The sequence below is a fragment of the Prionailurus bengalensis genome, chromosome D2 (assembly GCF_016509475.1).
Source record: "Prionailurus bengalensis isolate Pbe53 chromosome D2, Fcat_Pben_1.1_paternal_pri, whole genome shotgun sequence".
In the NCBI taxonomy this organism is placed as follows: domain Eukaryota; kingdom Metazoa; phylum Chordata; class Mammalia; order Carnivora; family Felidae; genus Prionailurus; species Prionailurus bengalensis.
Genome location: NC_057351.1, coordinates 70185107 through 70200127, shown reverse-complemented (window position 1 = coordinate 70200127; position 15021 = coordinate 70185107). Strand labels below are relative to the sequence as shown.

General features: G+C 48.8%; 1 protein-coding gene across 1 annotated transcript in view; it reads right to left on the bottom strand.

The window, feature by feature from the left end:
• HABP2 (hyaluronan binding protein 2) overlaps positions 1–6644 on the bottom strand; it is a 32922-nt gene extending 26278 nt beyond the window's left edge. Inside the window, exon 1 of the mRNA XM_043597592.1 lies at positions 6489–6644. Coding sequence (XP_043453527.1) covers positions 6489–6557 — 69 coding nt within the window. The 5' untranslated portion in view covers positions 6558–6644. The remainder of the gene's footprint in view (positions 1–6488) is intronic.
• Positions 6645–15021: the final 8377 nt, after the last annotated feature.

Below are 15021 nucleotides of genomic sequence, written 5' to 3'. Positions count from 1 at the left end.
GCGTTCCAATTCTTTCACATCCTCATCAACACTGGTTACTTTCCATTTAAGAAAATTCTGGCCATCCTGATAGGTATGGAGTGGTGCCATTCAGTCCTTTTCTAGTCGCAAGGAATCTTGCCTTTCTTGCTTTTGTACATACACCACACAGGGCTGTCTCAGGATGGGCAGGGTTCGCTGTGGCTTTGCTTTAATCTGAACCTCAGGGCAAGGAGGGGAGGCTTTAGCGGGGGAAATATGGCAGCCAAAGAAGAAAGCATTGGCCCGCGGTCTGTGTGGGTGGCTTCCTTCTCGGGAGCGTGGGTGAAGCAGGACCATAGTGACGAGCAAGGGTGCATTGTGGAGAGGAGTGGGTCTGGACTCTTCATGTACAGAGGGGTAAGGCCCGGGGGGGATGGAGTGTTCCTGTAAGGACATGAACTGACTGGGGCAGGGGAGGGACTCGAGGCCAGATCTCCTTGCTCTGTCAATCACCTGCGTAGCCTTTCTACTTGAACGCTCAGAGCTTTAGAGCCCATTCAGGCCTCTGCCCGGGTGACTGAGGGCTGGAACGTAGCTTCGCGTGACAAGCAGAGATGGGATGGGGCAGAGTAGAAGACTTCCATGGCATTTGCCATTCATTTCTGGAGAACTTGGTAAAAATTCAGTTTCCCGAGGCGCCTGGGTGGCTCAGTCAGTTAAGTGTCTGAGTCTTGGTCACTTGCTCGGGTCACAATCTCACGGTTCATGGATTGAGCCCCACGTAGGGCTCTATGCTGGCAGTGCGGAACCTGCTTGGAATTGCTGTCTCCCTCTCTCTCCGACCCTCCCTGGAGCGCTCTCTCTCTAATAATAAATAAATAAATAAATAAATAAATAATAAATTTAAAAATTCAGGTTCCTGGGCCCTATACACAGATATCGTGCGTCCATGGGCCTGGAGTGGGCCCAGAACATGAATTTTGAACCAGTACCCAGGTGACTTTGCCCTCAGGCTCGCTTTGATTATACCTGCCTTAGGCATGAAGCTCCTGGCCAAGGGAGACTGTGGGCTGATCTCTCCTCTTTGCACAGGTTGTTGAGTCGCTCTGTGCCTCAGCTTCCCCGATTGTAAAAGCAAAAATGTCCTTACCCTCATGTTTTATTCCAGGGCATATGGCTGCTCGTGGGGAGTGCAGCTGTTGCAAAGAATTGGGGAGGATTGAGGACGAGGGATAAACACACGCCTTTCTGGGTGTGATAGTGCAGGTGGAAGGCCTTTGGAAAGGCAAATGAACAAGACAAAAGAGCGAGATGGGTCTGAGGCCTCTGCCTCTGCATGATCCCGAAGCTGCCTTGACTTTCATGCTTCCTCTGGTGCGGAACTGGTGGTCCCCAAGCTGATTCAGCTGGTGCTCCCCAGGGCATGACCTGACATCAGGCACAGCATAAGATGGTCACTCCCTTCCCAATTTCACCATAAACCCTTCCAAACCCATCACAAAGGAGAACTGGGTGCTGTTGGTAAGTCTCTATCCTCTCTACCTCTTGCTAGCCTCCCCTTCCAACAAGGAGAAAGCAGGCTTCAGGCTCTGAGCATTTGGGTGGCAAGTGTAGCCAGTTAGAATTCAGTGATGTCATTTTCTTTGATTTTTTTTTTTTCCAATATAGTAGTGACAATTTCCTTTAAAAACAAATCTGTTGAGCTAGAGAAAAGGTAACTCTGTTTAACAAACACATTAAGAAACCGGTTTGGGCTTTAGGGCAGACCTGGGTTTGAATCCCCATGCTGTAGGCTCCGGGGGTCGCCATCTTGGACAGATTCCTTAGCTTTTCTGTAGCTTAGTTTCTTATCTGTCAAATAAGGATGATATGGGTGCCCAAGCCATTGGGCACTTGGGAATGAAGTAATAAACATTAGGCACACAGTATCTGACATAGGATAGAGACTTAATAAATGGTTGTGCTATGATTATGATTATTAGCTACTGTTGTCAGAGAGTTTGAGTTTTTCTTTGCTTTTCTTTTCTTCCCCCCCCCCCCCTTGCAAATCATGGGCACGAGTAAGGAGAGCTCGCTAAGCATAAACTCTTCATGGAACTTGTTTGTCGGGTCACAGGCACGTCACACCAGTCCACCCCCTTATTTTTCCTGGGATCTTTGCCAAGTCCTAAGCCAGAAAACCTTGTTATATTAATTATGAAGAAAAAGCATGTTTTATTTAAAATCCCGGCTGCCGAATATTCTGCCATGCTGTTTCTCTGTGACAGCAGAATTCCTTTTGCATTTAGGGAACCTTAATGAATTTAAAATATAAATATATCTGTGCCTATATACACATGCGATTTCCCGCGACCTGATTTCCCTAAATACCAGCATATACGCCAAAGCTAATGAGTTGGAATTGTGCTTTGGATCAGTTTTGTATAAAACAAATCTGTAAGAAGTCACAGTGAACTTCAGTCTCTCTCTTTTCCTTAAGACTCTGTGGTTCCAGCAAGAGGGAGTGACGTCCTTCCTGGGCCTGAAGGAGACTTGGATATTCTGGAACCTTGAGGCTTAGAAAGGGGTGGCTCTTACTTTCCCATCAAAGGCCTAGTTCAGTCCTGGGGGCTGTGCAGATGTGAACGCTGAAATTAATCAGACGCTGAACCCAGTTACTTGACCATCCAAAACAGGCTCCAATCCTTCAACATCCATAGTGTTTCTGCATAATAACAGACAAGCCGGGCTGTCTCTGTCTCTCTCTCCAACTTAGAACCTGGCCGATAATGTAAATCCATCCAGCAAAAGAGTATCAGTGGTAAAGAGTGGTAGGGCCTATGGACTCGGTGGGGGCCGGGTGGGGGGGCGCTCAAGTTTCTTCTGAAACTGGGAATGGTAGCCCCTCATCTGGTTGGTGCCAAGCAGGTACGTGAGCCCCATGTTACTAAAATGTCTGGTTTGGGAGTGCTGGGTGGCTCAGTCGGTTGAGCGTCCGACTTCGGCTCAGGTCATGATCTCACGGTCTGTGAGTTCGAGCCCCGCGTCGGGCTCTGTGCTGACAGCTCGGAGCCTGGAGCCTGCTTCAGATTCTGTGTCTCCCTCTCTCTCTGCCCCTCCGGCTCACACTCTGTCTCTCTCTCTGTCTCAGAAAAATAAAAATAATAAAAACGTAAAAAATAATAATAAAAAAATTAAAAAAATGTCTGGTTTTCAAGAAAAGCTGGGGATTTGTGCTTCTATGTGAAGTGTTCTGATCTGCAAATGTTGCCAAACAATTGAAAGAAAATTAAAATACTCTTCGGCTGACCTTCTACCCCCTAAAGAAAACTCAGTCTGTGAGCAGAATGGACCCCAAGTTGCCAGTTTGCAGATTCGGGTCCCTTCAAAACTTTCTGTGGTGCTCTACCTGGGAGGATACTAGAGTTCTAGAGTTGTTGAGTTTAAACTCGAGGGTTTAAGGAGTCTAGACATGGGAGCAAACATGTGTTTTAATTATAAGGTGCATTGCTGGGGAGAGAAAAGCCATTGTCTTCTGTCCTCTCTAGGGATGGCCTGCCAAGCCTTGTCCTCTGGCTTCTGACCCTGGAGAAGGTCAAATCCCATTATGGCCGAGCCCAGTGGCCAAGAACCACAGCAAGAAGAGATTTTTGAGCCCTGGGCGCGGTGCACATCCTTGATACAGTTGAGTGGGTCTCCTGTAACAGGCAAGGAGTGGGACAGATCTGAGCCTCGGTCCTGGCTGGGAAGTTAGTTGAACATCTCTGGGTGCGTTTCTCATCCATAGCACAGGGGCAACAGTACAAGGCTGGGCTGGAGACAGGTGTTCATTCAGGAAAACCAACTCTAGCTCAGGCCAGGAATGCACTTCGAATGAATTTCTGGTGTCCGTGACAATAACATTTGTCCAATACCTCTTTGGATCACGGATATCTGAATAAAAATCTAAGTTAGACATGAGCCCATGGAGAACTCATTATAGGGTTTGCTGCATGACCTAAATTCATGGGAGAGTGTCCACACATCCTTCCAATGGATAGTGATTGTAGCTCCCGTGACCACTTTTCTTTAAAGTTCCAGGGGCACATGGAGATCGCTGCACCCCAACCAGCAAACAAACCCCTGGACTAAGAGCTTCCTGCCCCTACACAGAGGACCATGTCCCTGAAGCTCTGTGGATGGAAGAAATCTCATCTTCAGCCAGAGTCCAGGTGAAAGACCTCATCCAGACAGTGGACAGCAGCCTGTAGGGTAGAGCTCAGCTTGACTAGAGGCCAAGCTGTCCATCTTCCCACCTGTAAAATGGGAACAATAACACTACCTACTTCTTAGGCTCCTCCCAGAGATGAACCGATCCACTGTAAAGAAAGAACCTGGCCCACAGGATTTCTCATTAAATGATAACAGTTGGTGATTATCTTTAGCTACGTGGGGTGGAAGAGACTGCCCAGCCCATCTGGCTGTGTGGCTCCCTCCCCTCGATGATGCCCCTGCACTCTCCAAAGCATCTGAGCGAGTTGGCCACTTTCCCCTGGATGTCTGTGGACTGGCCCGTGGAACGCAAGCCGCCTTCCCGACCACCTGTCTGGCACACATCTGGGGTAAGAAAACATTCCAAAGCCCTGAATCCTCTCTTTGGAACTGACTAAGCTCATTGCCCGAAGGCTATCTCTCATATTTTCTCTTTTATCCATTATTGACTTATAATTTCATTGCTAACCCTAAAAATTCACTGGGGCTTGCACCAAAGGGAGTTTTTGGGACCATTACCGTTGTGTGAACTTCAAACAGACTGCATCAACTCTCTCCTTGCCTGCAAACTTTAGGATCTAATTCTTTCCGACTGGTACTTTCTCTGGGCCCCTTGTGGGCCTCTGATAATTTCCACCTCTTCCTCTAGACCTATGGTATTTCTGCTGGGTCTTGTCCCCAGACATCCACCAAGCAATCAAATGATGTAGGGGCTCGAAAATTTGTAACTGCAGCCACAGCACACATATACCAGTCATCACTGGTGAAAGAAAATTCTCTCAGAGGTGAGTCACTTGACAGCTTAATATGGGCCAAAGGAAGGTGTCTGAGGAAAGTTTACCGAAAGGGGAGGAGAAGCTCTTGGTTTTGAAGCATCTAATGAGAAAATCTGAAATTTAATCTGCTGCCTACAGGGAAAGCTCTAGGGAATAGAATGGGAAATAAAATGCAAAGGTATTTAATAAGATAAAGGGGTTATGACTGCTCTTTCTGTTGTCATCCCTTGATTCTTCTCTACCTGCCCCCCCAAAGGGGTACATTCTCTGATTTAATTTTTTTTAATGTTTATTTATTTTGGAGAGAGAGAGAGAGAGACAGAACACAAGCAAATGGGGGTGGGGAAGAAAGAGAGAGACACAGAATCCAAAGCAGGCTCCAGGCTCTGAGTTGTCAGCACAGGGCCCAATGCGGGGCTCGAACTCACAGGCTGTGAGATCACGACCTGAGCTGAAGTCAGACACTTAACCGACTGAGCCACCCAGCCTCCCCATATAGAGATGTCGTATTCATTCTGGAAATTTAAAGGGGAAAGCACTAATATTTATTGAAAGCCAATGCATTGCTTCATCCAATCAGCCATGGCCCTCCCCAAATCTGTGACAGATTATCTGTCACTTGGTTTGCAGTAGGGGAAACTGAGGCTCAGCGTGATTATGTTTTGCCCGATATTCCACAGCTAGAATGTGGCAAAGCTGTGATTCAAAGCGCTGGCTCCAAAACCCATGCTCATGCCTCAAACCACATCTGGTAGGGAACCCCAGGAGGCTCTGTTTCTGTTGCTGGCCCCTCTCCTGTGCCCACAGAGATCCAGCTGACACTCTGGAACCACAAAGGCACACAGCAGGGGCCGACATCTCCACCGGCCATCTGCTTCCAAATGCCTACGGTCCCCATGTAAGACCCGCGGATGGCATTTCCTCTCCCTGCTCGCCACCACCTCCCTTGGGCCCCTGCTGACCCTCCTTGTCCCATCTGCTAGGGACAAGGGAGAAAAAGCTACCCACGAAGCTTCTCTCCAAAACTCATCCACCTAAGTAAAACCAGACTCATACGCAACAAACAGGATTCTCCCCTCGAGCCGAATCACAGGGGTTCCTCCCCTACTGTTGCCTCAGATGGCCAGAAAACTGTACCTCCGTCAACATGTGCAAAGAGAGTCTGTAGCTTTTAATGGCTTCTCGAAGGATTCTCGGAGATCCATGCCAAAGGGTTCTCCGAGCCCCTCGTCTTGGCAGATTTGCTCGCCCCGGTCCCCTTAGTGGCAAGGTGCTCACGGAGACTCTGCTCCGAGGGCTCGAGTCAGTTGCGTGGGTTCATGGACTTGGCTTCTCGACAGCAACTAACATTACAGGCCTGCATTGACTCTTACAATCAGGATGTATTCAGATTGACAACACATGCCTTTTACAACCCAAGTTTCTAGTCACTCCCGGCCCGGGTGCTTGAACCTGGGTCGAACCCAGGTCCGCCTCATAACCTCAGCCTCTCAACTATGGACATTTGAAAAGGACACTTACCCCGATGGCTGCCTTTCCCACCAGAGCTGTTACCAGCACGATATGGAGATGACACATTCTGGCGAGCATATGTGCAGTTGAAGGCCTCTTGTTTTGCTCGACACACAATTTCTTTTGCTGTCTATGCCTTTACGGGGGAAACATGTCCCCAAGGACTCAAGAACAAAGGATGCCAATTATTAACTAGGCATCGAATACTGTTTAATGTTTTGCAAACCAACTATCTTGATTAAACAAATGGCCACTTTGGAGCTGGGCTGAGTCATGGGGTGGTTTCTTTTCTGGGGAGAAAGTATCCAAAGGAAGTGGCAGGGTTAAAGAGCCCCAGCCCCTGGGTGCACCCCGGGGGCTGCCGAGTGTTCGATGCGGAAGGGCCGATAGTTAACTACCGTCCCACGCACGGGATGAAAGCCCCGGTCGGGTAAGGCTTCCGCTACAGGCCTTTGCCATCGCTGATTCAGACAGAATGTTAACGGAGTTCTGATTCATCAAATCTCTAAACAGAATTAAGGCATGGACGGGCTCCTAACAACATCACACTCTCTATTCATGAAAGATAAAGGACGCAAAACTGCTATTGACAAACATTGATCCTGGGCCCTTTGAAGCATTGCCCATGGTTGCTTGTTGGCTTCAAAAGTTTTCTTTTAAATCTCATTACATCAGGTTTTCTGCTCTTTAATTATTTTTTTTTCTCCTTTCCTTGGAGTCTTTCTTTGATCAAGAGGGTGAAGAAACCGTGATGCTCATATCCGGGGCCGGTCCTCCCCGTGTTCTGTATTTAGCTACCCTGGTTCCAGGTAAGGTTCCATAAAGCAACGTTACCTCTCAAGCGTGGGTTCTCAGGAACACGCTTATTGATTTCTTTAATAAGCATCATCTTGAGCTCTTGTAATCACCTGACTGCCCACAGTAATCTATGTGAGGGCTCCGGGAATCCTCCTGCCGGGGCCGGCATCCGGGTTCTGAAACCTTGCCGCCAGCTGAGGCGGGCCCTCGCTCGGGGCTCCTGCTCACCCATATGCCCTAACCTATTTGGCACACGCAGGGCCGCTCAGTGGCTGCTTCCACCTTTGGGAGACAGGTTGCCAGCCTCGAAGGGCCCCATGGGTACTAGCCCCGGAGAAGGCCAAAGTCAATGCCTCAGCCACCAGATGTCCTTGAAGGACAAACCGAGTCCTATTGTTTTTACCTCCTAAATAACTCCAAATTTGTCTTCTTTTCTCCACTTATTTTCTCTCCATTTCAGGCAGCCATCAACTCACTCCTGGTCAATATCCACCTGACCTCTATGACACAGGTACACACCAGTCCCTTTTTCTGGAAAGTTCTCTGAACCCATCCCAGTGTTCCCCTAATCTTCACTCCCACCCTAACTCAGTTCTTAACTCCAACCCTCATCGCTCTTGAGCAAGTTTACTTGGTTAACTCACCCAGCCAATGCATCTTTCTGGTCTCAGCACAGACATGACTTCTTCAGAAGGCCTCGTGTGTTTTTCCTTCATAGCGTTAACCAAGGTCATGACTGCGGGCCTGTATTACTATTTCACGAATCTTCGTTGCCCACTGTTCCCACCAGACCGAAAGCTCCTAAGGCAGGCGTTCTGTTTTGCTGGCCATTGGATTCCTGGCATAGATACCTGGCACTTGCCTGGCCCATGGTAGGTGTTCGTATATCTTAGATGAATAACCGCTTTATTAAAGTGACAGTTGGATCCTTTATTTATTTATTTATTTATTTACTCACTCATTTATTTATATTTTTTTAATGTTTATTTATTTTTGAAAGACAGAGAAACAGACAGAGCATGAGCAGGGGAGGGGCAGAGAGAGAGAGAGAGAGAGAGACAGAACCCGAAGTAGGCTCCAGTCTCCAAGCTGTCAGCACAGCTGGATCCCGACACGGGGCACGAACCCACGAACCCACGAACCGCGAGATCATGACCCGAGCTGAAGTCAGTCGCTTGTCCGACTGAGCCACCCAGGGCCCCCTAAAGTGACAGTTGGATACTTTATAATCAGGACACCTCCAATAGCATAACCAGCTCGATGTGAGAAACTAAAGTATTTGTGAAATTTCAAACACGCTTCAACTTGTTCACAAAGTTAATATCCATCAAATATGCACCAGTGATCTGCCGTGAGCCAGGCATTGGCAAAGCAGGGACGGGGCAGGCAGTGAGAACTTCGCTCTCAAGGGGCACACGTTGCGTAAGTTAATTTTTGGTTAGTGATAAGTGTGAAAAAGAATGAAACAAGGTGACGGACCAGAAATCCTTGTGGGTGGAGGATGTTTGCTGGGTGGGTCACCCGTGTGGCTCTGAGGCCACTGCTGATGGTTCCCTGACCACAGAGCAAGGGCCAAAGAGGCAGAGCACGGGGGGGGTCTGCTGTTTTCCACGTTTAAACTGCAGACCTCAGGGCACCTGCACAGTTAGTTATAAGAGGAAATAGACATTTTTAGGCAAGTCAAATCACCGAATCACTGAAGTGATGCAGGCGTCTCTTTTCCCCTCCACAGCCTTGTGTGAACTCGTGACCCTCTGATCTTGTGGAGTCTCAGAAAACCAGAAGCTTCTCTTCCTGGGTCAACAGGAAGTGACCTCAGCACGCTTGTGGTTCATCTTTTTAATACGGATTAATTTCCCTGACGTGTAGTCTCCCCTTTATCTCAAGCAAAAATTGAGCAATTTTGCTCTCCGTGTAATCACTGCAGGCCTCCCACATATTGTCTATTTCCCCAAGGCTCTGTTATCACAACAGTGTGGAACTAAATAAATTTCGGCACCTGGCCCTAAAGGAGAGAATTCTCTAAAAAAATGTGTAGTCCTTTGAATTGAGGAAGACAAAAGGGTTAGCTTATCGTGTAGTATGTCTTTATCTGGGGAGTTGGAACGGACCTCCCTGGGATCTCTGGTTTTTTTGTTTTTTTTTTTTTAAATTCAAACACAGAGCCTTTAGTCCTCATTCCCGTGTGGGTGTCTGATGCTATCGGGTCAATCTATTCTGTTCGAGTTCTGGGTGACATTTTCTCAAGAGTTGGGTTCCATCCCACTGGAGAAAGCCCCTATCCTGCCTTGGGGGGGGGTGCCTTGGGACTCTGGTTCTCTGTGGGCTGATTCTGCCACCCTAAGGAAAGACTTCCTCACGGTGACCTTGCCAGAGACCCACTCTTTGACGTACTGGTTAGGGATTGTTTTTATACAGCAACCAGCAGGTCTGAACCAACCTGTTCTGTGTTTATTTGTATTTACGTAACAACAGTCTTCTTCTTCCTGCTGGGCCTTCAGCATGGGGGGGGGGTGTAGTCTGGGGGGGGGGCAGCCTAGAGGAGTACCTGTGAACAGCAGCTGGGACTCAAAACAGACCTGGGAGAGCCCCCACTCTGCCCACATATCCCCGCTGTGGGGCTTTGAGCCAGTCATTTACGCTCTCCGGGCCTCAGTTTCCTCATCTGTAAAGTGGGGAAAATATAGTTGCCACTTCATGGCATTACTGAGAGGTGCACATGAGAGCACAGAGGGAAGGTGCTTACTTAACTCAGTGGCCCCCATAGAGTAGATTTGCAGAGCACGCTGGCTTTGATATCACTAACGTCTTTTTGTGGGATGAAACTTGCTGAGCCCCCCAGACCCTCTGAGATGAAAGGGCCCCGTGTTCAGTGAGTCTAGTCTCCAGCCCAGGGAAGGAATGAACCCCTTCACGGAGGGGACCTTTATCTCACGTGTTCCTTCTCGGACAGGGGTCAGCAACCTTTTCCCGAAAGGACCAGATAACGGATATGTTCGTTTTTTTCTGGCCGTGCATTTCTGTCGTGACTGCTGGGTCCTGCCGCCGTGTCACCGAAGCAGCCGCAGAGAATGTTTATGCCAGTGAGCGGGGCTGTGTTCCAATAAAACAGCATTTACAACACTGATCCCAGAGAAAGTGACGGGATACAGCCAGAGCATTGCACAACTTGAAGGGGCCCCTATGGAGACACGCCGGAAGCCAGCAGAGGGGCCTGGGCTGATGTGACACCACTGCCCTCAGAAAGTGTGCCCCCTGCTCCAGAATCATCAGAACTCTGTGGGGCATGGGGATAAGGACGATTGCTCATTCATTCATTCCGCAGGTATTTATTGGGCGCCTACAGCATGCCTGTGCTGTATGGGACAAAGAAGATGGGTCAGGTGCCAGCCTCATGAAGTTACATTCTCATGATGAGCCTCACTCAGATTCACGTGGCTGGGCTTCCATTAAATTCGGAAAGGCTTCCCAGGGCGCCTGGGTGGCTCAGTCAGTTGAGCGTCTGACTTGGTTTCAGCTCAGGTAACGATCTCCCAGTTTAGTGAGTTCGAGCCCCACGTCTGGCTCTGTGCTGGCCGTGTGGAGCCTGCTTGGGATTCTCTCTCTCTCTCCCTCTCTCTCTCTGCCCTTCCCCCGCTTGCATTGCTTCTGTCTCTCTCAATAAACTTAAAAATAAATCAATAAACTTAAAAAAAATTTTTTTTTAATTCGTAAACCCTTCCCTAACCAGAGAAGAGAAGACATCTTGCAGGGAAGTGCTCCTGTTCCTTCCCGTCATTCCCCGAGGCCCCTGCCTGATCCATTAACTTCCGGAGGGGGGGGGGACCCTCCTCTGGGGGAACGGGAGCTGGGGAGCTGCCTTGTTAACTTGGCAGGGGGCCGGGGTACCTTTCCCCGTGCTGCACCAAGTCTCCCCGGTATGTTCACGTCCACCGTAAACTCGTGGGTACTGCCCACCCCCTTTTTCCTAACTAGGAGATACTAGGGTGCCCACCACCCCGCTGTGTTTATGAAAGCAAACCTACATTTACGGGGCAGCTTCTGTGTTCCGGGTGCTTTTACATTCCTAAGCTCATATAGTCTTTATTACTGCCCCATGAGTTGATTTGACCCATTTTATCGTCAAAGAAAACCACGCTCAGAGAGGTTCAATACATCGCCCAAGGTCACCCAGCTTGAGACAGAGCCAGGTTTGAAGCCCCTCCCACTCTACTGCGTGGACGCCCGGGTCTTGGGATGTGGTTTTGCCAGGTCAATTTCCACGTTGTCTTCATACTGACTATTATATATTATTGGGGGTAGCAATGTGCCCAGTGGGTAGTAAGGAAACCCTGTCCTCCAGCATCAGCCACTATTGTTTGCGGCTGGGTTTCCTGGGAAACCCATACGGAGATGTTGGGATCTGTGGGCAGGAAGTTTATTGGGGAGTGCTTTTAGGATCACTACTCCTAGGGGAGTGAGGGGAGCGGGACAGGTAGAGGAAGAAGCTGGGTTGCAACGCAGTCACAACAGAGGTCCATCTCACGGAAAGTTCTAGAGCTGGGCTGGCCCTCAGTGTTGTCCTGCCATGAGCCATGGGGTAGGCCTTTGTACTGGGATCATCCCGTCACTGGATGTGGGCTATCCCCATGGAAGAAGTGTGAGTGTGGTCAAGGCACCTCTGGTGAAGGGAAATCCTCTGAGAGGAACTCAGCGGAGAGCCTTCAGCAGCTGAGGGAAAGAGGGCCCCATCTGTGGAGAGGGATCTGGTGGTGCACCACAGCACCCACCCCGACTATTAGCTGGAATTTGCTTAGCTGGAAAATCCGACTCAGGAAACCTGAATGGTTCAGTCAAGTTTTGGATAAACATCCCCAGTCCATCCTTGGTCTAATTCAAGATGGCTGGAGCCACATTCGTGGCCAGGCTGAATCAGGTCCGTGGGGGCAATTACGGATGTTTAATTGGAGCAATCAATATCAAGCAGCAAACCAGACTGCTATTATGGAAATCATAAATTCTGCGCTGTTAATAAACCGAGCTTATTTATAGCTGAGTTCCCCGCTGGCCAAAGATAAAGGAAACCCCTGATCATTTGGCATGATTTTCATGACACTTAAGTCAGTTTTATAGGAAAAATAAAGGGTTTCCCCCACCCCCCCCCCGGGGGGTCAATTCCGGTCAATTTCGATTTGAAAAACAAAACCCAAAAAACCTTGCGATCTGATGAGCACAGGCTGCAGTGGGTAAACAGGATGGAGAATTCCACTGACACGCTCACTGGCCGTCTCTTGCCAAAATGAGCCCTGCTCTTTGGCCGTTGGTGGCTGTGGCTCCTGTGATCCGCGAAGTTTGTAAAGAGACAAGAACCATCCGTGCCGCGCAGCTGTGTGACTTCCAAGTGCAACGTGCAGCCCGATATGAATTAAACACCTCCGGATCTTCACACAATAATTGATCTGCCCATTTGTAGTTCTTTCCTTTCTTTAATCTTTCCGTGGGGCTTCAATCTTCCCTCTCATATTTTAAATTTCCTCTGTTCGGTGGTTGTCTATGGCAGAGAGTGGGGTGGTTTTCTTTTTTTTTTTTTTTCCTCCCCGATCTCTCCCATCCCATCAATCAGTTCTGCAGAAACACAAGTCTGTCCCTTGGATCTTCAGCCTCACAAAGAGCTATCACCTGGGCGATGTGATGCTTCTTGTTCTAAGTGCGGCTTTGATTTATTAAACATTTTTGAATGAAATTCTTGCATACGTTTTGCATGTTGGGAAGCCCTCCACCCCCACTCCAGCGTATAGAAAACCTGAAAGAGAGGTGGGGTCTGGAGATTTGGGTGTCCCTTTCTGTCTAGACTCGTCGCCTTTCCGAGTACAGCGTGCTATTTCCAAAAGCCTTTTCCCTCTTGTGGGAGGCAGACCTCTGAGCGCCCACCCCTCTGAAATGTACTTCTTCTAGACAGGGCCTGACATTGACATCTTTCCTAAGCGCATTTGCTTGCTAGCCCTGTGTTGTGCTGGCAAGAGCCTGGGTTGGCGTCAGAGCGAGTGGCCACGTTATTTGCTTGCCGTGTGATCTTGAGCAAATTAAAAAACAAATTTTTTAATGTTTCTTTTTTTTTTTTTTTTTTGTGAGAGAGAGAGAGAGAGAGCAGGGGAGGGACAGAGAGAGAGGGAGACGCAGAATCCAAAGCAGGCTCCAGGCTCCGAGCTGTCAGCACAGAGCCCGATGCGGGGCTCGAACTCACGGACTACGAGATCATGACCTGAGCCGAAGTCAAATGATTAACTGACTAAACCACCCAGATGCCCCAATGAAGCAAATTTCTTCATCTCCCCGAGCCTATCTTAAATAATTTGGGGGTAAATTAACTGTGATGATATATGGGAAGGCGTTAGACGTGGAAACAACACACATGCATACACACACAGAAGCGTGTGATTTATCTCCCCTGATCGTGTATTCTTTCATTCGTTTTGGAAGAACCCATTAAGTGCCGGTACTATGGCATTCGTACATGCACAGGGACGTCTATCTCTGCCAAAGGAAAGCCAACTAGGCAAATCGGTAGCTATAAAACCAGGTGCTTGCTGAGGCCAACTCTGAGCCGCACCGGATGCATAGACATCGGAGGAAGGCATATTAGAAGAATGACAGGTGCCACATGGGTCCCATTGGTCATTGCAGGATAACTCAGCTACCGCTCCACCTACCCACACACTCCAACCTCACACCATTCAGTAAAACCAGTTGCCACATTGGTAATTATTATCTGCCACCAACACGAATTTCTTGTGTCTTTCCGAGGGTAGAGATTGGAGGACGGATCACACCCACAGTCTCTACTTTCAAGGCCCTCGCTCCCCACCTGGGGAAGCATCCCTTAATTTCTCTATGACTCAGTTTCCTCATTTGGGACATGAGGGCAGTAGTAACAGGTACCTCATGGGGTTGCTATTACCATTAAGGGGGTTGTGCTGGGTAAAGTTCAAAATGCTTGATATCGTTTCAGGATGTAGTGAATGCTCTACAAGCATTTGTTAAATGACCCGCCCTCCGGGACTGTCTACGGTAGGGGCTTCAAATATTACTATCCAAAGCTGCACCAAGGGCCCTATTAATTAGTATAACGGAGGTTAAAAAAAATAAATTTTGTGGGTGAAATGAGTGACATTTAAGATAGCAGGTAGACCGAATGACCGGGCAGGCATCGTGGCCTGGCATACACAAAATGAAAGAATCTGGTGAAGCCGGCTGCCCAACCCTACACAGAAAACTTCTAGGTCTAGATATCCTTTTGGTCTTGCCTCTGATTCCTGGTCCGACCCAAAGGCCAGCTGGCCCACAATTGCAAAGTGACTCTTCCCTGCAAAGTGGTGTCAGAGTCCCTGCAAAAGCGGAGTTGCGACTCATAAGGACCCACACGTGGGTGATTTTATGCCTCTTTGTTACATGTGGCAGAACCGCTTTTATGATAATGCCACCAGGTAGCCGGTTGGGAGGGGAAGCCATGTAGCTCCCATCCCCCTCTAATTAGCAGAAATTCCTTTTGTTTCCCCCAAAGCCTGACAGCTGTGGGATGGACAGCTTGGCTTAGATCAGTTCACAGCACAGAAAGTGTTTAGAACAGCTCCTGCCGCGTAGCACAGACCAGATGTTAAGCCATCACTACTGCCCTGTGACACAGAAACGGGCCAAGTGTTAGATCGCGTGGAACAGACGACAGGAGCGGTAGAATTTGAGAAGAGGAAGCCTGGACCCTGTGGCC